Source organism: Ammospiza nelsoni, chromosome 1, assembly GCF_027579445.1.
Source record: "Ammospiza nelsoni isolate bAmmNel1 chromosome 1, bAmmNel1.pri, whole genome shotgun sequence".
Taxonomy (NCBI): domain Eukaryota; kingdom Metazoa; phylum Chordata; class Aves; order Passeriformes; family Passerellidae; genus Ammospiza; species Ammospiza nelsoni.
Window position 1 is genome coordinate 69,577,196 of NC_080633.1, and position 21,630 is coordinate 69,598,825.

Genomic DNA, 21,630 nt, shown 5'->3' on the forward strand with positions numbered 1-21,630 from the left:
AGGAGGAAGGTCTGCAAACATGCTCAGCTGTGGGAAGGCCAGCTGTGTCCAGTGCCTGAATAAGTCACTTGTTCCACAGGCAGAGAGTGCTGCTGGCAATTCTGTCTGCTCTGGACAGAGCCTGTTGAGGTTTGTGTGGAAAGTTTCCTCCTGGAGCAGGTGGGCACGGTGTTCATGTAGCACCAAGAGAGACAGTAGGTCTGTACCTCTCGTTGCCCTGTAGTGCCCCTGCTTTGCTCCTGCTCTGATGCTTTTTGGAGCCTCTGAGTAGTTCCAGTCCCAAAGGCAAGAGAGGGCCTGCAAAGAATGGCATGGGAAGGGCAACTTGACCAGCAGTGAGAGCAAAGCTTGGTTATCTCAGGGTGACATGTGTAGGAGTGTGGGAAGAGCAGCTCTTCTCCTCAGCCCAGTCACTCTCCCCCTGCAGGGCAACTCCGACATCAGGAATATCTTTTTGATGTATTTGCTTATCATACCGTGTGGGGGCTGCAGATTCTTCAAAAGCCTGGGGTTGCTTTGTATCCCTGGTTATTTACCTGTGCAGGCAGCATTTAGCATTTGATCTAGATAGCAGCGTGCACTGTAGGTGGAGACTTCCATGCTACAGTAATCTCTCTCTGGAACAGTTTGGATGGCAGATAGCAGATAGCATCCTGGGGCTGTTTTTCCAGGGAAATTGTGTATGGTTTAATTTCTCACAAGCATTTCCATGTACTGTTAGACAGATAATTCTGTCTGCATATAAAAGGCGCTTTTTTATGCTCTGAGACACCATCCTGTCAAAACACTGCTGGATCACCAAATATATGGCTGATAGCTGCCCTGAAGCTTCAGTTTTTTGAGAAGTGTGCTGCATGCCTTGGTGAAGAAGATGACTAGGTTTGTGCTTGTGAGGAAATGCCTCTTTTTAGAGGGACTTTCTGGCCTCAGTTGGCTTTTATGGGCTCAAGAGGCTCTTGGATTTTCTGATTTTTTTTTTCATTAGCAGCAACCATTCATTTGTGTCACTTGTATAATGGTAGAAGAACTTCTGTGTCCTAATGATGGGTAACCTTGAGTACAAGGGGTGGGAGGAGGGGAAGAAGGGAACTGAAGTATGCCAAGCATGAGGTCTTTTTCAATCAACATCAGGGAATGGCAGGTCAGGCTTGTGATGAGAATTAAGTTCCTAATTCTGAGTGTTTGCATAATGCCTTTCATCTGCAAAACACTTCCACAAATACTAATTGGTATGAATTACAGCTTGGCATAACAAAAATGGGGCTGCAAAAGCCTGTGCAGATAGCTGATAACACTAAGTTCATAGGGGTTTTTTTTCTGTATTCAAGGTTTTACATGAGGTATTTCCCCTCCCTGCCCAAGGGCTGTGTTCCGTAAATGCAAAATCTGAAGCACAGGCAGCAGCCACTCCCTATGTCCAGCATGCCCCCAGTGTGCTGTGCATCACAGAGTCAGTGCTGCTGTGTTCCCACCCTCTGCCCCACTGCAGCTCACCTGCCAGGGGGCTGTGCTTGTTCCCTGATGGAGAGCAGCCTGATTTGACCTTGCTTCCTTCAGCTTCATGTTGGTTGTGTTTTAAAAGCTTTGAATGACTAATGCCAGCCAGTTAAATCTTTGAGGGGCCTCACAGGTGATACTATAGCTGAAAATAATAATAAACCTGTTTTCATGCAAGGAGTCATGACAACATTTTCTTAGATGTGACTTTGGAAAAGCCTGACTGATGACTGGTCCACTCTTCCAGTTCCCAAAATGCACAAAATTATAATGATGTCTCTTTTTCAGCCCTTCACTCCTTATTTTATTTTAAGTACTGCAAAATCCAAAGTTCTAATTGTGAATGCATATGTATAATGTATTTTATAACTGCTGGTGACAATCTGCTGAAATAATTGAATAGAAATGCTACAGCATGTGAAACTGGACTGAGTTGTGAGATTTAAATGCTCTTTATTGTGCTGACATTCAACCTGATGGCTGGCTTGCAGCTGACAGTCTGCTTTGAATGGGTCTGTGAAAGCTGCCTACGAAAAGCAAGTTCATGTATTCTTTGTGAAAATGGCATATGGAGCTGACTAAAAGGGATCCTCAGTTCCACTGGAAAACTTGTGGGAGTTGACAAGTTGAAAAATTTTGGAAATCTCCACATAATGATCCAATTCTTGCTTAAAAATAGCCATGTGCTCTGGTGCTTCATATCATTCTCCTTGCATAGAAGGAGGGGAGAGAAAAGGGAATTATAAACACTAAGCATAAGAAAAAGAGATGTTAAAAATGCCATATTCCTTGGACATGAAAGCACCAAATTCTGCAGTGGCTGCCCCCACATCCAGTGGTAGCATAACTCTTCCTCCTCGTCAGCACTGTACCAATACATGCAACTACAGCTTGCAGCTGCAAAGGAGGGCTGCAAGTCCTCTGCCCCTGTTACCTCTAGTGGTTTTTGAAGTGATTTATTCCTCACCCTACCCTCCAGTCAGGCTGGTTTTGTGGGTCTCTCCAACAGCTATGAGGGCACAAAGTGGAGGGGCTTGGAGCTCACAATTTTCCTGTGAGTTATATTATTTACTCTCTGAGGCTCAGTGGAGTGACCTGAGCCCTGTTTTGTGTTCAGTCCATGTTTGTTAGGCTTCTCCTCAACAAATGAGACCAAGAAAAGTAGTTTTCTGAGCTGGCTGCTCTTGTAGATGAGACTGAAAAGCACATGTCTCTTGGGAAGAGGAAACCTCTGCAGCAAAAAATACATTATGCCATGAAATATATAATATGTCCTTCTGTGCTACTACAGAGAACTCTGAGAAGTTGATTTCCATCTCCAAAGGACTTATTTCTGGGCTTACAGTAGTTCCTAGGTTTATCTTTGTTGTTCGAAAAGGCTGGTTAAATCAAGCACCAATACAACGTGTTTAATCCTTTCTGAGATGGACTTGTCAATGCAAAGCTGGCAGAGAAATCTGGGATTTAGTAAGAAAAAAAAGGAGAAGAATGGAACAAATGTTAAAAATGGGTAGCAATATTTGGAAGGGATTGCCTGACTTGTTCCCCTCTTTGCCAGTTTTAATGATCCAGCATTATGTCCATCCTGGCTTTTAACACTGTTTCTCCATACTTCCTTGCTTTCAGGGTTGGTCGACGGCCTGTACTGCTCTTCTCTGTCATATTCATTTTGATATTTGGACTGACTGTGGCACTCTCAGTGAATGTGACCATGTTCAGCACACTCAGGTTTTTCGAGGGATTTTGCCTGGCTGGAATAGTCCTCTCCCTGTACGCGCTGCGTGAGTATTCCTTCACTGCCCATACAAATGGGTTTTATTGAGTATGGGCTTTGCTGCTCTCTGGCTTCCTGCTTTTGTTCAAGCAGATCAAACCTGAATCATATTGATTGCAAGAAATTTAGCCCACATTTTTCTAAGGAGGATTTTTGCAGCTGTCTATTTAGGTTGCTACAAAGCAGTCTGTGAAGCTGTCTCAGAGTTCATTTTAGAAGTTAGAAGGTGGTTTGGGTTTGTCTGTTGTTTTTTAAACCTAGAAGTTACCTGGGTCATAGCCATAATGTATAATGGGAGTAGATTTCACCCTGCAGTATTGAGCTCAGTGGGAGACTGACCACTTTGTCTGCCTCTAGCAGTTTGTACTCTGGCACTTTTTCAGAACTTCCTCTGTTACTTGCAGAAATATCCTGTGTCCCTGCATCAAGATTGTAAAGTTACAGCAAAAATATGTTAGAAGACTCTGAAATCCTTTTATCAATTCTCTTTATTTTTTGGTTGGGCGATTTTGGGTTTTGTTTGGATGTTGTTTTTGTCTGTTTCATGAGGAGGAAAGCAATCTCTGAGAGAAACTTGAGGGAAAGCTTGTAAGAAATACCTACATGCTCCTATCTGAACCGAGTAGTAAACTTGTGGCCAGAACACTTGAAAACCCCCTCTGGAGGCCTTGCCTTTGGAGAGTGCATCCACAATGCCACCAGCCTATCTATGTCCCTTGGATAGGTTCCAGAGAGCATCTTCTGCTTCCTTGGCTGTTTGTAATTAACAGGTAACACCACAACCAAAGAAAACACAAAATTTTCTCCTCCTTATTATGGCTCTGGAAAAGTATTATCTAATTATATCCTGGAAGTTGCTGTACAGATCTTCATAAAATTTTATTTACTTCCTATTGTGGATGGTATCTAACCCATCGAGATTTAGCACAGTATCCTTACTTTGCACAGAGTATTTCGTAGTGTTAAGTTCCACAGTTTTTGTTTTATTTTTGGTCTGTGCCATGGGGAAAGAGGCCTGACTGCAACAGACAAGAGTTGGTTCTGTATTGCACTTCACTGTTATACCTGATATGGTACCCAAGATACTTGATTTTTAAAATTCTCTTGCGTTTGTTCATTTAATCTATAGTGAGAATCTTACACCAAAAAATGAAACTACCACTGAAGACATTACACTTTTATTGAGAAGTAATTTAACCTGTGTGGTTCCCATGGGCTTCAGCGATTACCAGTGTGATGTTGAGCTGGATAATCAGCTTGTCAGGATTTTTCACAGCCCAGATGGAGCATGTTAGTTTGTCTTATTTGATTAGGGTTTTTTTTCTAACTTTTAAGAGATTGCTACTGATGATTTTCATGGGGAAATGCTGACTAAGTAGAAGTTTGATTCTGGACATTTTTATGATTGAAGTGAAAAAGCGTAAATGTTGCTTTAGACCAGACAATAGCTTATCAGCCCAGGCTTTCATTCAGAAAATGGCATATTCTGGTTGCTTCATGCACTACTTGGTCCAAAGCAATGATTTGAGTCTGCTCTTTTATCCCCACCCCCTCTAAAATTCAGGTGTTTGCTATAACCACTGCTGTCTGGATAGACAATGCCTAAACAGAGCTAGTAGGTGTTAGGAGAGATCTGTGTGAAATTAGCTGCAGGCTGAACATTGGTACACTTCTGTGGGGGTGAGAAAATGTGAAAGATGCAGCACCTGCGCCTCTGATAAATCTTCTGACCTTCTGTTTCGAGAGATGAGGGGAGTGAGTCTTTACTGTATTAAATAATGTAAACAAAAAGGAAGTTTTCACCTTGGTATAGAGTGCTTGGAGAGAAGTAACCCCTAAAGTCTCAAGAGAATGGGAGTTGTAGGGTTTTCTGTTTGGTGGTGGTTTTGGTTTTAGTTGACATATAATCTCTTAGGCTTCCTCTCAGTCTTTACTTCCTACTGTCTTTCCTGCTGGTATCAGAAAAGTGTGTGAAGTACTCTTATGATTCATAGCTTCTCTTCCCTTTCCCTTAATGGCCTTGATTTCTTCCCCTGGAGATTTGTTGCCCCTGAACTCCCAGCTGGTTGCCCTGAACAGAACAATAGAAAGTGGCAAGTTTGACCTGTTAGTGGCAGCCATTAGCCAAAAATTCCAAAGCTACTGTGCAGAAGAAAACTGCATAGGCTTGCATAGCCTGCAATGGTAATTAGTCTGCCTCTGGGATCCTTTTACACTGTGTTGAGCTTGCTAGTTGTGCTTGGATTTATGGCATGCCTGGGGGAAATTGTAAATAACAGTTCAGGATGCTTTGGGAGTGAGAAGAGCACCAAAGTGCTGTCTTTAGAACACAGAGCTGCTGAGATTGACTTGCCTTCACCATCCAAACCACACACTTCTTCATAGCCTAGTGTGTTATCCATGGTGCAGAGTGTGCCAGCGACGAGCCCTGCCTTCCATGGAGGGACAGCATGGAGCTGCTGTGCTCCTCTATGGGTTTTCCTCAGTGCTGTGCTGAGCTCACCTCTCATGGCCTGCAAGTACAGCCTCCTCTTGCCTGGAGCTGCTCAGGGCTTATCTGAGGGAACTACCTTGGGATGTTGATTTGTTAAACTGAAATTTTGCCTGCAGCTGCCAAAGTTTTGTTGGAAGAGGTGTTTCAGGTGAAATTTTCAGTGAAGCTGCAGGAAGAGACAGGCTTTGTGCAGGTGATGGTGCTTGCTGTGAGAGGGGGAAGCAGAGGAGCAATGAGCCCAGGACTTTCCCCTCCTGGCTGCTGTGAGTCCTTGCATCATCCAGGAGAATGAAATGCAGCAGATCCTATTCCACTGAGCAAACACATACAGCTTTGAAAGGCTTTTCTTTCATGCTGATGTGGAGCAGGAGGAGCATTTACTGTCTTCCAGAAGTGTTTTCCTGCCTGGAAACGGGTTTTCCTACCAGTCTTCATGGGTTCCTGTGCTTCTCAGCAGTTAGCACACACCTTGTATGGCCAGGGACCAAGAAGAATCCTTAGTGAGCTCTTCCCAGGAGGCTTCAGTGTCTCCCAATATGCCACGCTCAGCAGCAATGTGATGCACAGAGCAGGTGCTGCCTGCTTGTGCTATGCTGGGTGGGTCCCCCACCATCCTTGCTTAGCAGATTTCTGCAGTAATGGGCCACCTCTTGCTGGAGGAGGGTGCTGGGACCATTGGCAAAATATCCTGGAGAGAGAAATGGAGAAGGGATGAAGAGGAGTGCTCTGGCCATGTGGCTTGGGGGGCATGTATGGCCTGCCCAGCAGCTAAATGTAGAAGAGAGTACAGACTGGAGAAAGACAGGTTAAGAGAAGGCAGGAGAAAAGTTGTTTTTTTCTCGGGGTGCCTTCTATCTGGTATTTGTTGCTGTGTGCATATCCAGAGAGGAAGGATGGGCATTGTGCCCCTGTTAGCTCAGATGCATGCATGGTGCCACACCCTGCTGCCCAGCCAAAGGACAGGAGGTTTGACTTTACCCATTGAGGGGAAAGCCCTAAGATGGCCCTGAGAAGAATTGTCCTTTGGACAGGCTGAGAGGGAGAGGAAGAGGTGTGGGAGCCCTGAGCAGGGTCACGGGTGCCTGAGTAATGCCTCTGCTGGAATCTGTGTATTTGCAGCAGCAGCCAGGCATGCCAGTCTTACTGCAGATAGCTCTGCTTGCTGTTGCAACTCACGTGGGTCCAAGTACACTCAGCAAATGTGGAAGTCATGGGAGAGAGCAAATCTGATTACTTTGAGGGTGGGGAGGGTGTTGCATCTGGGTCACTTTCCTCTCACTGGGTCACTGCCCTGAGCACAGAGCTGCCCTTTCTTGGGTGCCTGTGGGGAAGGGCAGATGCTTTGGCTGGCTCAGCACAGCTCCCTTCCTTAGGGCTCCTTGCCATCAGCTGACACCAGAGCTCTCATGGCTGAGGACAGGAGTTCCCCCTTCACCCCCTCTCCTCTCACATACTGCTGCCCAAGTCAGGCTGGTGCCAGCATCTGCCTGAGCCCTCTGCCAGGCAAGCCATCCACCTTCCCTCCAGAGACCACCAAGGGTGCCAATGTCAGTGGATTGTGCCCTCTGGTCTCGTCCCCTGCTTCCTTTGGGAGATCTGCTGGGCACAGTGTCTCTGGTGCTGCCTGAGCCTGGGGGATAGAGTGGGACTGGGGGCTCACACTGGGCAGGGCCATTAAATGAGCAAAGACAAAAGCCTTTCCTTCCAGCTGTTGGTGTCTTAAGCTGTATCTGTTTCACGGCCAGGATCCCTGATTTTGTCACTTTCTGGAGCCAAAGCTAGGACTTTGGTATTAATTAAACTATTTAAGGGGAAGGAGGGGAAGTGAAGAGATATTTTTCAGGCAAATGCTCCTGGCAGGTTTAAAGAGCTTCCCATTGAAGAGCTGTATGCTGTTGCTAATGACTGTACCTGAGCTCAGGCAGCACCAGCCCCGGTGTGGATTTGCACACAATTGCAGGCTGTTCAGCAGTTTCATGGGTGACTGAGCTACAGATTATGCTGCAAAATTAGAAAGTCTAGACTTGAATGAACTGGTAAATAAGCTCTGGAAATAGCTTTGTTAGAAAGAAGATGACATCTCAGGTTGGAGCAAGGAAGCAGGGATGTCCCTCTGATGCATAGTAGCAGAATGAGTGGGCATGTTTCTTCTCTTTCACTGTTGGGAGAAAAAAGGTAGAAACACTGTTGAAAATCATAGGTTGTGTTTCAAAAGCCTGTGGAAGCTTGGCAAAAGCTTTCAGACCAGTGAGGATGTCCAGCGCTGATGCATCTTTCTCATTTATAGCTAGGTCATTCTAACCTGTTACTCCTGCAGATTGCACAGGCAGTGATCTGAAAGGCTAAATGTGGCTTCTTAAGATTTTTTTTTTTAAACGTGTGTCCTGGAAAGCTAAAGCAGAGTGCTAGAAAGTTTACCACTGACTGAAGAATGAGCAAGTGCCAAAATGGAGCAGCTCTGAGTGTTGAGCTGCAGTGATGTCAGATTTTTAAAATACTTTTGCTTCCAGTCAGGTGTTAATAGAAAGAGTGAGATTTATGTGTGTGGGTTTTTTTTTTCCTCCTTTATTTTTCAAAAGTATATAGGCTCTGAAATCCTGAAGCATTCCAAGTTTATAATTGATTTCATTCTCTGTTTTCCTCTCATGACTCTTCAGTAGCAAGCATGGCCTTGGCAAGGCAGGTGAAGCACTGGAAACAGCAGCCTCTGAAGCTGTTCTGTGTAAACTGAACTGGCTCAATAAATAACTCTGCAAAGCATTCCCAAATTGTAGGATGTGGAAAACATCTGATTCCTTTCCAGTGTATTGACATGTGAGTTAGCTCTGCAGTAACGTGCAGTTCTCTCCACTGACAGGTCTGTGATAAGATCAAGGTTGTTAAGCCACCTACCTTCTGTTTATGTAACCAGCCTGCCTTTGTCTGAGTCACTCGAGGCAGATCTGGTAGGAGTGATCACAGAAGGATCCACTGAACGAAACATTTTAACTGGCTCACCTTAAAGTGACCATTAATTGTTAAATGATACAGAACCACTTTGTTTGTAGAGCCACCACGGGCTGTTCTATCACTGAGCCGGGATGTGATTTTCTGGAAACAGCACTGCTACAATTTTCGATAGCTCTGTGGGAGAGCTGTTAAAAAAAAAAAAAATAGTATGCAGTAGGAGCTCTCCAGCTGCTCAAAAAAAGTGCTGTGCATGCCTTTTATCAAGTGCCTGGGGGCTCAATTTATGCAAGAGTGGAAAAGGTTATTGGAATTACAGCACTCTCCTTATAAGTATAAATCTTCCTGTTCTACACTGCTTCCCTCGCTGTAGTCAAATCACAACTCATAATGGTCTGTTTGTCTGTTTTTCCTCAGTACTTCTGCTGAATTTCCTTCCCTTTCTGATGGTCAGAGTGGGTATAGGCCCTTTGAGGGACACAGTGTCTGCCATTAGGGCAGAGGGGACCCTCATCCTTATTTTAACCCCTACACAGTCTTCTGGAGCAGAGGTGCCCTTGAAGCATTGCTAACATGTTATCCTGAATCCTTGAAAAAGTGTAGCATTGAAGGCAGCCCACTTAGAATTAATTTATACAAATTCTCCAAGTATGCCAAAGGAGAATAAAAGTGGGCTCTTTCTAAAGCTCCTTGGAAGGTTAGAGCATGTTTTCTTGATGCAGATATTACAGCAAATGTAATTTTAATCAATTTTTCCATTTCAGTTGCTGAAACTCTTGTGTGTTGTCAATGTGACAAAAAGCCTAAGGAATTAATTTTATTTGAGGTTCTTTTTGTATGACTGGTCAATTGTGAATGTAATTAAGATAGAACACTGCAGTTGTTACACTTGTGATGATGACAATCAGATGAGATTAGAGTACACTTGCAATTTCCCCGGCTCAGAACACAGCTTGCATTTTTACCATTTAAAGTCTGTCTTCTAATTGTTCCAGAGCAGCTCCAACACTCTGGGTATGCTCGGTCTGCAAAATCTTACCTTCTGTCATGCCACTTGAAACTGTTCAGAACTATAATTACACTTCTAGGGATTTTTAAATTTTTTTCTTTTTTATTCTGAGCAATGTCAAATAGATTCATAAAGCTGAAAGCTTGCTGCCACTGAAAGGAAATGAGAGAGGCTTTTCTCTTCCTCTTCCAAATTCCTTTGCATTGTCTCATCTGCTCACACAACTAATGACTACACTTTAAGGGAGTGTTTAAAATGGATCGTTAAATCCAAAAAGTTGCCTTTTACTTGCAACTCTTTGACCCAGCTGAAGTGGTGTTATTCACTGTAAGAATAAATTGTGAAGTGTCTGTTCCCTCTGCTGGTTTGTTGGGTTTTTTCCCCTCTTGCTGTAAGACAGCTGCTAAATGGCTTTTTCTTGCTACATGGATCCAAGCTCATGTTCTGTGTTGTGTAGGGTAGCTAGTAGTAAAATCTTCCTGCAACACATATGCATCCATCCATGCAGGCCATGTCCAGGTGACTTTGGCTTTTCAAATCTTACTAATTTTTCCTACCAAGAAACTAAAATTTTTGCAGAGAGTATCAGAGAGAAGTTGTACATATAAAGCCCGTTGTGCTGGGACTGTTGGCTTATGGAGTTTTAGTTGCCCTGTTCCTCATCTGTGTCCTGGCATTTGGCAGCACTTGAAAACAGGATGGGCTGGTGTTGGAAATGAGAGGAGCAGTGACATTCTCAGGAGTTGTACTTAAGACAGGCAGCATTCAGGGTTGGATTTGTTTTTCCCCCAGATGCTTCTTCCAGTGAGAGCACAGACACATGCACATTTTTTTTGTATGTGCGTGTGCCAACTTTCTGCTGCAGAAGGAAGGATGCATAGGTTCATAAATCACCTAGGAATGAACACTGCTTTCCTTCCCTTTCCTGCCTACCCCTACAGGTTAGCTTGTCAGGAAAAAAAGCCACGTTATAGCAACAGGATGTGCATAGAGGAAAAGCCATGTCTATGTAGAAGGTGCATTTAGAAGTTATCTGTAGTGACTTTGCTCAAGTCCAGCAACAAATGTCAGTGCACAAATTCACATAAATATTTATGTGTCTTTCAAGGGGAACCATAATTAAACAAGGCTAGACAAATTCCCATCCCTAGTCATGCAGACATGACTCCTATTTTCTCACTTACAAATAATATAACCCTGTGGGATTTTTACTAGTTCAAGTTAATTAAATTTAACTCAAAGCATGAAATTTGCAGGCAGTGCTCATTGCAGTAATTCTGCAAGTGTGTATTATTTAGTCAGATACAATAAAAAGTTCACTTTTGTTTTAATTCTTCATTTTATTTGTTGACAGTGAACAGAATTTATCATACAGACCACACCATACCAGTCCTTGTATCACTCATTTTTCCTTTTTTTTAAAAGAAAACTCCTTGATGTAGCATTGTGAATGAATTTGTTCATAAGTTATATGCTGCAATTATTGATGGATCTAACAGTATGAGCTATGCTGTTGGCTTTTGAGAACATCTGGTCCCTTCTTAAATGACTTGTACAGACACTTTTGTAGTTTTTAGAGATAAGTTAAGACCTAAGTGCTTGCTAATATCTTGGAAACTTGTTTGTTCACATTCTTTGAATTCTGGTTATGGTATGAATTGTGAGAGAAGAAATCAGTTTACTGAAGTCTAATGGATGATGTGCAAATCTTTGCACTACTCCAGTTTTGGATATATCAGCTGTTTGTCTGCTTTAGTCACCTATACATTCAGTATGAAATCTTTCAACTTTTCTTGCAATAATTATTGAATTTAGGCCTGGTAAAAAAGCCCAGACAGTATACTAGAGAAAAAGGGTGTTTGAAGAAGGTTCAGTGGCTTGGAAGTATAGCTGTCCTTGATGAAGTGCCTGTACTGAACTGTGGAAGAAAGCACAATCCAGTACTTGCATCAGAAATGGATCCGTTTGGATCCATGTTCTTGCACCTCTCTGGGTGATGTCTCCAGCTCCTGGATGTCCCAGCATTTCTCTCTGGCTAGTGCTTGGAGGAATTCTTGGCAGGCTGACAATTCTTGTGGTCTCTCCTTCCAGCTTTCTGCCCTAGTTCCACGGCAGAGACCACTCTCTTGTACAGTGATGCCTCAGCCCCCTCCCTTGCAGTCAGGATTTAAGTGCAAATACATCTCTATCAGTGCTTAGCTCACATAATCAATGCACTAGGTTAAGGACATACATTTCATTCTGCTGTTGTTTATTCTCTGAGGAGAATAATCTCTGGCAGAAGCAGCAGGGGAGAGCAGTGTTTGCGCATGCCTCAGCTCGACTGGGACATGCGAAGTGCCGTGGTGCAGTGGAGGAAGGCAAGCTCTGCTGGAGCACTGTGCACTGGAATTGTGATTTTGTTAAAAATGCAGACTGGAGAGCCTGTGTGCCCTGGTACTAAGACATAGATAGGTTATTTAATGTTATCCAGACACTTGAGATTAATTCCCTGGGGAAGCGAGGAGGGCATTTTCTCTATGAGGCGCTGAGTTCAACAGATATTTAAGGACCAGCGTTGTTGTCCAAAATAAATAAGTAAATGGATCCGTAGAGACTTCTGCTTGATGTGAAACTGCTGTCCAGAAGGAACAAAGTGTCAGCCTGCCAGCTCTGCAGGGACTTTTTCCAGTTCCACTGCTGCTTCCACTCAGATTTCAGTTCTTGTACTTGTGGGCACTGTAGCTGTCTCCTGGATATGGAGCACTCGATTAACAGAGTCAGAAGAAAGTAAAGTAACAAAAAAAGCACAGGAAGCAGGATCAATAATGTGGTGAGGCAAAAAGCAATATAAAGGAAGAATTTCTGTGGGGTTTTATGCTATTATTATAGCAAACAAAAATGGATTGAAGGCAGGAAGGAAAAATAAGAGCAGCTTAAAAACTGTGTAATGCTGGAAGTAGTTTATGTGGTAAAATTGCAACCAGTATTCCTAATAGCTTCCCATTTTTTGTTTCATTTTTAGCTTTGACTTTGAAAGGTTTGGTTGGGGTTCTTTGCCTAGAACTTGACTGACTTGTTTTTCAATGTAGAAAGCCAAATCTGTCTTTCTAGGAAGCTTGAGGAAAATTAATTAAAGAGCTTTTGAATTATAGATCCATTAAAAATGACTCTGCTTTGAAAGTTAAATAAATAAATAAAACTGTCAGTGTTTGTCATCTGTTGAAAAAAAAATTATTTCTCTTGTATCTGTACAACGGAGAAACCCAATTACTGAGCTCCAATGCTTTGGAATGTGGGCAGGAGAAGCTTTGATTACATCAACCTTGACTGTACTCATATGAGTCTTTTCAGGTGTCATTTGTGAGTTTAGAATAATGGATCAGCCGTTGTCCCATTCTGTCCAATCAGTTTTCCCATTCTGCTTTTTTTTTCCTTTTGTGTCTGTGCTAAGTCTGGAAGAAAATATGCAAAATCCGCTCTGCATCTTGCAAACCTTTAACCTGATAGATTTGAATTCTGCAGGAGACAGACTTCATCCTTTTTAACTGAGTGTTTTATTTCAATAAAAAAAGCCTTCATGCAGGTGCCTTTCCTCCCTTCCTGACCTTTTCTTTAATGGTGGTCTTTCCCTGAGGATAAGTGTTTCATATGGGTCTAGGGTTAGTAACATGTGCCAAAGCAGAGGGGAATAGCTAATGCATGACCCAAAGAGGAAAATGAACCCCAGACTATACAGAATGTACCACAACTGCCTCCTCTCTCATGCTGTGATAAAAGACAATGTGACAGATATTTTTCTAAAATAAGGAATCTGCTCCAATCCAATGAAGAAAATAGCAGCAATTAAATATTTTGTGCCCTAGCAGTTTTGGAAACAAAAAAAAAATGGCCAGACAAAGCTGGCAGCACGTCATGCTGGCATGTGTGGATGTGAGCAGCACTGCTGCCTTGGTGCTGTCCTTTGCTGGGATCCTGGTTTTCAGTACCTGGTGGGATTTGCATTGGGCATACCATTGCTTTTTCCTGCCAGGACAGCTTTGGATTTGACTTCTGACTAGGATACTTGTATTTGCCTACAATCTCCATCCCTCCTTCAGGCCACAGAAGCATGTCCTGCTTGCCCAGTGCTGCCCAGGTGCCAGCCAGCAGCTGCAGTGTGGCTCTGCCCACAGCAGTGCTGTGCAGGTGGAATACCTCAGGAGTGAGAGGCTTCTGGGAGAAATAACACACCTGCCTGTCCAAGCAGGACAGGGCCTTTTGTTTATGTGTCTGATCCTTTCTGCCCTGATTCTGGGAGTAGTTAAAATCTCAAAATGACAGTGCAGGAGGAGCTGCCTGGAGCTGTTGCCCTGCAGGAGAACCTGGCAGCTGCTCAGGGACAGCCTAAGCTGACCTGGCTCTGTCTGTTCTGGGAATGTCCATCCTGTCCTGGCTGGTCTTCCCACCTACTGCTGGTCCTACTGATTCAGCAGTGTAAACAAGCAGAAAACACCTGATTTTGGTTGTTTTGTTTGGTTTTAAGTCAGTTTTCCCCTGGTCTTTCTCATCCCAAAAGCTCACTGCAGGGTGGAATAAGCATAGGCAAAGGTGGAGAGAAGGACCAAGTGCCTGGGGAGTCAAGGAGAGAGGAGAGACTGCAAGTGCCATGGTATAAATTTGCCTTGCCATAATGCCCTGCTGTAGAAGCAGTTTAAGAGCCCTTGTGGCTTGCTTGAAGTGCAAATGAATCAATTCCTGCAAGCTTACTGCAGCAACCTCGGGTCAGGAAATTCCCTTGGTGTAAACAGATTAGTCTGTTGCAAGTCATGGTGAAGCTTGACTTAATTCAGTGGGGGTCATTCTCAAATGTGGGATTTAAAACTTATTTCTTGTGGGCTTCTCGAAAATTAGACATAGTTTAATTGCATCTTGGCAGAGACAGCAGGTCTAATACATTGAGAAACATATGTCTTGGACAGGTTGATGTTCCTTTCAGGATAGCTGTCTTTGAAGGAGTAGCAGATGGAAGTCCTTCCACCTTTTCTAAGCACTGACTAAATTCGAGAAGAGCAGATAAACTGGCAGCAGAGAAAAGCAATTCTGAAAAATAATTTACAGAGATCTGTATGGCTTTAACTTTATTTATTTAAGCTTTCACAGTGAGAAGCCTGGCTTTGGATTTATTGAAAACTTCTGAAGCTCAGTTGGAGAACCAAATATGATCAGGCCCTAGTTATGAGATATCCACTTTTCTGGCTGGCTTTTCTTAGCAACATCCAAATTAGTGAATTAATAAAACCCTTCAGTCTACTGATGACAATGAAAAATCTGTGATTCAGACCAAAACATCTTGATCATGAACTTGGCAGTGCTAACCTTGGAGAGCAGAAATGCAGACCATCAATCTCATATTTCAGTACTGTAAAGAGTTGCTTGAAAGGGTCATTTTGTTGCTGTCCCATCTGTTTTACTCAGTAAATTTTACCCTTCAATGAGACTAAATTTTATTTTTTTGCTTTGGGATTAGAAAGGTTAGGTCTTGAACTGGGGGGGCCGAGATGATGATGTTTGTGTCTAGAATAAAGATGCTGAAAGATGTTCTCTGTACTGAATTATCTGTCAAGCTCCTATAACCTTGGTCTTTTACTTAGAACGTTTTCAAAGTCTTTGGGATTGTCAAAGTTTGCGATGGTTTTGGTTTTGCTTGTTTGGTTTGATTTTGGTTTTTGTGGTTTGGGGGTTTTGTTGTTTTCTATTGTTTTTTTAATTTATTATTTCTGTCTTCTGAATTGATTTTTGATTGCTAGTTAGGTGGCTGCCTGAGAATGTCATGCAGCATGCTCATTTCTATTTTAAAATGTACTGTGTGAAGTAGGAAATACAAAAGGAAGTTTCTGGATTTATATGTTTAGGCTTCAGATGTGTCTCCTGTTTGTTTTTTTATAAATGGCCGTACTGAAAACTACTCACTGAAAAGTGAGTTTCACTTTCTCAACAGTGGAATGAAATAGTGCTTATTCTTTGGAGAAGACATCTATGAGAAACGTACGCTACACCACTTGTTATGATGTATTAGGAGTATTCACTAAGATTTATCTGAAAACAAGTTTTTCCTGATGATTTTGAATTGTAATACTGGTCTGCAAAATGTTATGCACAATTCTAATTTCAAACAGAATTTTAGTGACTTAAATTAAAGCTACTACTGCAAGAAGGCTAAATGCCAAAGCAAACAATATTTAAGCTGATTTTTGTAATAGACTGCAGGCAGTCACACTTGTACAATGTGAAATTGGTATGAAATTTTGGTATGAAATTTGGTACTTTTGAAATCTAAACCTTGAGACAATTTCAAGACAGGCCCTCAGTGTAAAATTCATTAGGTTTCATTTCACTTAACAGTAAATGTAAAATTATCACACATTTAGATAACCTAAACATACAATTTGTTGCAAGTTCCATTTCCTGTTTGTTCTGCAAACTGGTGAATGAGGATGGGAGCAGGATGCGGTTGGCAAAGCCATTGCATGTTGTCTGTACCTGGAGATCCTGGCAGCAGCACATGTGCCTCTGGAACAGCCCAGTCCTGCCTCAGCACAGGCACCTGTGCAGAGAGGTGCTGTCACTGTGCTGCGGCTCTGGGTGGCCATGGGCCCATTCCTCAGAGTGCTGGTGCTCCCCTGAAGGTCCTTAAGGAAAAGTCTTTCTGCACAGGAACTGTGATGCTCTTAAGATACCAATGCTCAGTAATTATTGGATATAGCTGTTAACAGGATATTCCTGTTAATGTGCTCACCCTGTAGCAGAAATGTGTCTGCATTCCTGTCACTGCTCCTAAACTCCCAGCCTGGGGGAATCCCAGCAGCTGCTGGTGCAGGGAGCAGCAGCCTTGCTCACCTGCATTCCCCTCTGCATCTGCTCCCTCTCTACTGGCTTAGTTCAGCCACATAATCCAGCCAACAAATTAACAAAAATTCAATTTGTGGAGCAGATTTCCTGCTCTTTTGTTGAAATATCAATTTAGGCAGCAAATATATGCAAATGTTGGAAGTAAATGTCAGGGGAGGTGAGAGTGCTGGGAGGTGGACTTTTGTGATGGGGTGACAAACTGCATCCTGACCAGCATTATCTCCTGAAGCTAAATCTGAAAATTGAACAATAGTGTAGCCATACATTACAGCTCTCAAAAAACACTGCCAGTGTCAGAATTTTCTGCCACGTGTTGACACCTCCTGAATTTTGCCAATTTGGCTGGTTCTGTAGCTGCACTCAAAATCAATTGTGCAAGGTGATGTGGCTTAATCAAAATAAATCAAAAATACTTCTCGAAATATTACTCCCACACTGTCTGTTTCTGTGTTTTTTTGACAGATCCACCCTAGGATTATTGTGTGTTTGCAATAGCAGTGGAATTGGGAATAAGGGAACCATAATCAGTAGCATGCTCTTTCCTTCTCATACCACAATGTCTCTGTGTTCAGGGTGTGCTATACTTCGAGTTTCTTGTGTACTGCAGAGTACACTTCAGGTGGAGCAAAATCAAAAGGGAAAAAATCAGAGCACCCTTCTGTGAGGAAAATTGAATTCTTGAAGTGTAAAATTTTCTATTGGCATCACACAACCTTGTCTGACATGGCTACAGTCTTTGGACGCCCCTAAAGGAAGTTAAAGAAATGATGGCTGAGGAATAGTGCATGTATGGATTGCAGCTGAGCTGACCACCCTCCCATGGAAAGGTCAGGGATAGGAAGTGACTCTCACTGAGCTGTTTTTAGTGGCAAGTTGTGGTCTTTTTTTCATTTGGAATTCTGGAACACTAGGAGCAGACCTAGCAAAGATAGATGAGTGAGTGAATGGCAGCAAACAGGTAAAAGGCACATGATGAAGCACTAAAAGGAAATATGGGAGGATGTGTCATAGAGGAAGGAAAGATTGCATATATATGTACATGTGTGTGTATATGTATACACATATAACACACATTTCTTCTTTGAAAACTGTACTCTATTGTGATAGAAACATTCTACAGAAAATATTTGGCTTCTCTAGCATCTCCCTGTGCTGGAAAAACCATGGATGTTTTGTTTTGGATCACATTTAATGTCTGTGGTCTCTGGAGATAATGTGTTATTTTCAAATGCAATAATGTGTTGCTTTTAAATGCTGTGTGCATTTTATTCCTCATGTCTGGATTCTTGGATCACGTTTTCATTGCAGATTCTTTCCTTGCCAAACTAGTCTGTTGTGTCATGGGAATCCTTAAGCAACAAGGACAAATTCAGTAAAAGCAGATGTCAAAATATTAAAATTTCTCATGGGATAGAAACTCCCTGTCCCAGACAGACAGCAGGTATGATCTATTGTTGGCATAGTCTCCCAGGCAATTCCTTCATATCTCTTCCTCTTCATCAAGTCCTTAGTGACCAGAGTGGCTTTCAGAAGACACTGCAATCCAGACTGGCCTGGGACAGACACAAGATCTGACTCTGGGGGATGTCCTGTACAGCACTGAGTTGGGCTCCATCCTTGTGGGTGATTTCCAGCTCAGTATGTTGTGATTTGATACTTGTGTGCAGCATGGACATTTGGTGGGAGAGGCAGCTGCTCCCCAAATCTGCAGGTATCATTCCTGGTGTCCTACACACCACTGGAATTTACTGAAAACAAATTCCCAAGTGCTGGCGTTGGCATTTTCTTCTTTTCTATTCTGTCTTTTTGCCAGGAGTTGGAAGCATTTAGTCTTTTTATGTACCTTATCCCCTTAAAATAGTGTAGTGAAAAAGCACAGCGCAAACTTATTTATTCATGTGATGATAAAATTGATATGCATGCTGTGCAGTGCCTGGTCAGCGAGTACACAGGCATGTGTGACACAAGAATGTTTCCTTGTATGATAGCCACAGACTAATGGAATGTGGCTGGAAAGCACAGGGAGCATGTGGGTGGGTTGTGGAGGTGGTGTTTTGACCTCTAGTCCAGACTGGTCTGTCTTATGCTTTCCTAAAGCAGTAGAAATTTTTGGTTTCTGGTTTATGTTAGCAAAGGGTCACATAAATTATGCATGTGTGGATGTTCTGTCATAAAATCATAAAAAAAGCACAATGGTAAAATCAAAAGTCCTGGATTCTCTTTTAATGCTTTTACATTCTAACTTGTAATTTCCAAATTAGAATGTAAAACTGAATTATTTCTCAGCTTAGGGAAATTTTCTTGTTTAAAAAAGAAGTGGAAAAAAAGGTGAAGTCCCAAATGATGCTATTGCCTTTAAATGTTGGTATGGAAAAAGATTATGGGATGCCCTGCAGCCAGCAAGTCCGTTTTGATCTGGTTTGAATGCTCCTCACTTGACCAAAAGCACATAATGTGTAAGTGTGTTTCTGCATTACTGTTGATCCTAATTTCCAGGCAGTGCCACTTAATGGCTTTTGCTGTTTGGAGACAGGCCTGGGCTGACTTTCCCAGCCGTGCCAGTGTTGTCTGTCCCTGAAATGTCCTCCACCCCAGCAGCCACCACTTCTCCCCAGGGCGTTAGCATTGCTCACTGCACTCTTGGTTTCTTCCTTGACACAGCTCCTTAATGAAACACCTGATGAGTCAGTGTTAACTAATCTCACTTGGGTGCATGGCTGTCACCTCCCTGGAGAAGTTCTGTCTGTGTCTTGAGAACCAAGGAGAGGTGGTTTGCATTCAGCTGCAGCTTCTTTCTCCACATCATTTTAGAACTTGGTACCTGTCGGGATAGCAAATTGGAAATGAAACTGGCCCAAGCAGAAGGAAATGTATATGTCTCTTACTCCCTCAGGCAGCACTTTTACATAAGAGGGACACTTTAGAGATGCATATTGAAATTTATTTCATCCTTCTGCCCCATTAAACAAGCAATTGGTTTTCAACAGCAGCTCGCAGATGAATCTGAGTCAAAGCAGGATGATTAACTGGAGGACAGCCAGCTTGGCCATTGTTTGTCCTCTCCTATTTAATACTCAGCATATAGTGATACACGCATTAGAGACTTCAAGCTCCTCTCTTTGAGAGACAATAAGTAAATTAATCTGTTGAGAAATTGCTGAGACTCCAGCTTCCCTACCAACATTTCCATTTAACCATGTTGAATACTGCTAGCTGGAGTTGCTCAACTCAATGACTCACAGCCAAACACTGTAAAACATTATTTTTGCTTTTCTGCATTTCCTATCTATAAATGGGTGGTTTGGAGTTCAGTTGCATTGAATACACTGAGGTGAAACTTAATTCCTGTCAGCTGATAACAACTATTCTTCATTCAAACCCAGAATATGCTCTGCTTTCTCTCACAATACTGGGTGATCTTTGCATGTACATACCAGCAACCCCAAAACTACCTTGTCTTGAGGGCACGTGTGCCCATCCCTCTTCTGAATATCTGAGTTTCGGGTGTTCTAGTGACTAACCTGACTTTAGAAAGGCAAGGATGATAAGGAGGGTCTCTTCAAACGCCAACAGGCCTAATCTCTTATATCCCAGTATTTGCCATCCCAATTATTTTAAAGGAAAAATAGGTGTACTTTAAAGCCCTTAATCATGTTCATGGTCCCTCTTTTGGTTTGTTGGTCAGGGAAGCAAACATACTCTATACTTATGGATGCTGACAGGAGAGAAGATAGAAAGATGCAGGAAAATGCTACTGCTGTGTACACGGTGCCTCTTACCCAATTTAAACCGCCATTTTCATCAATTTCCCTTTGTAAGAACAATTTAGAAAATATAACTGTTGCTATCCACAGGGAAGGGGAAGTGAATCTACAAATTGAAGTTCAAGGTTATTGCCACTCTTATCTGTCTATAATATAGGTATATGTCTCTGAGCTGCTGAATATTTTTATTGCTGCTCGTTTAATAATTAATCTGCCCTTTGGAAGCTGCAGGCTTTTTGCCTGGGATTAATGCACTCTTAACATCCCCATGTCTACCACCTTGTCCTGAAAGCTAAGTGGTGCCACAAGAGTCTGCTGCAGGGGGCTTGTTCCATCCTTGATCGTGTGTTCCTATGTCTTCATAGAAAGCATTTTAATCCCTCTCTGCTGCCAGGTTCAGACATAAAATCTGCAGTGCTGTTCTACAAATCTCTTCTACATTAGCTTGGAGGGCTGGTGCATTAGCAACTAGCAATGGTAAATGGCAGGTTTCTCTGAACTAGGCAATGAAAGAAGGCATGTGCGTGACTGAAAGGGCTGTTGAATGTCTGTCCCCAGCTAGGAGTGGGGAAATGTGTGCCTTTAAACTCAAATCTTGCTGCCTATGGGATAAACTCCTTCCCCCATGCCAATGACTGGGTCAGTTCAGGGCCTTTCTGTGCTTTCTTGGGAAAGACCTTGCTTGGTGAGATGTTACAAGGACCTGTACACAGGCACTGCAGTTTTTTGGTGCCTGTGTACTTTGTGTTTTTCCTCTCCTGTCTCATTGGTGTAGAATTAGTATATAATGTCTGTTACAGTGAAAGTGGGGTGAAGCAGGATGCTCAGCTGCTCCCATTTGCTTGTGAAGATCCCATTATGTTTCCTGATGGAATTCTCTGAAATGAGGAGCTCTTGCTTCTGTTAATTGGGGAATCAGTACTGTGTGCCATGCTCTGCCCTGTTCACCATTCTGATTTCCATCAAATGTAAATTATGCCTGCCATGGATTGCATGTTGTACATGCTGCAATGTGTCATTCAGGGGGAAGAATATCCCTCCATCTGTGTGTTGACCATCCTGCTAGGCAAGATGGGACGAAGGAAAACATCTTTTATCCTTTAAGGTATGCTTGATGTATTTCTGATCCCTGTGATAATGGGAAGAAGAGAAGTGAGGCTGGGATGTGGGATAACAGAAGTGTGGAGAGTGACAGAGGCAGCACACTCATCTCAAGGTTGCTTTTTTGCTTCTAAGAAGGAAGTGTTTTATTGAAGGCAATTGCTTTGGGGCAGCC

General features: G+C 42.7%; 1 protein-coding gene across 2 annotated transcripts in view; it reads left to right on the forward strand.

Moving 5' to 3' along the window:
* The window catches only part of SLC22A23 (solute carrier family 22 member 23), a 108,781-nt gene that overhangs the window by 20,214 nt on the left and 66,937 nt on the right, over nt 1–21,630 (forward strand). For both annotated transcript variants that reach the window (XM_059470931.1, XM_059470939.1), the window contains exon 3: nt 3,124–3,278. In XM_059470931.1, coding sequence (XP_059326914.1) covers nt 3,124–3,278 — 155 coding nt within the window. The remainder of the gene's footprint in view (nt 1–3,123; nt 3,279–21,630) is intronic.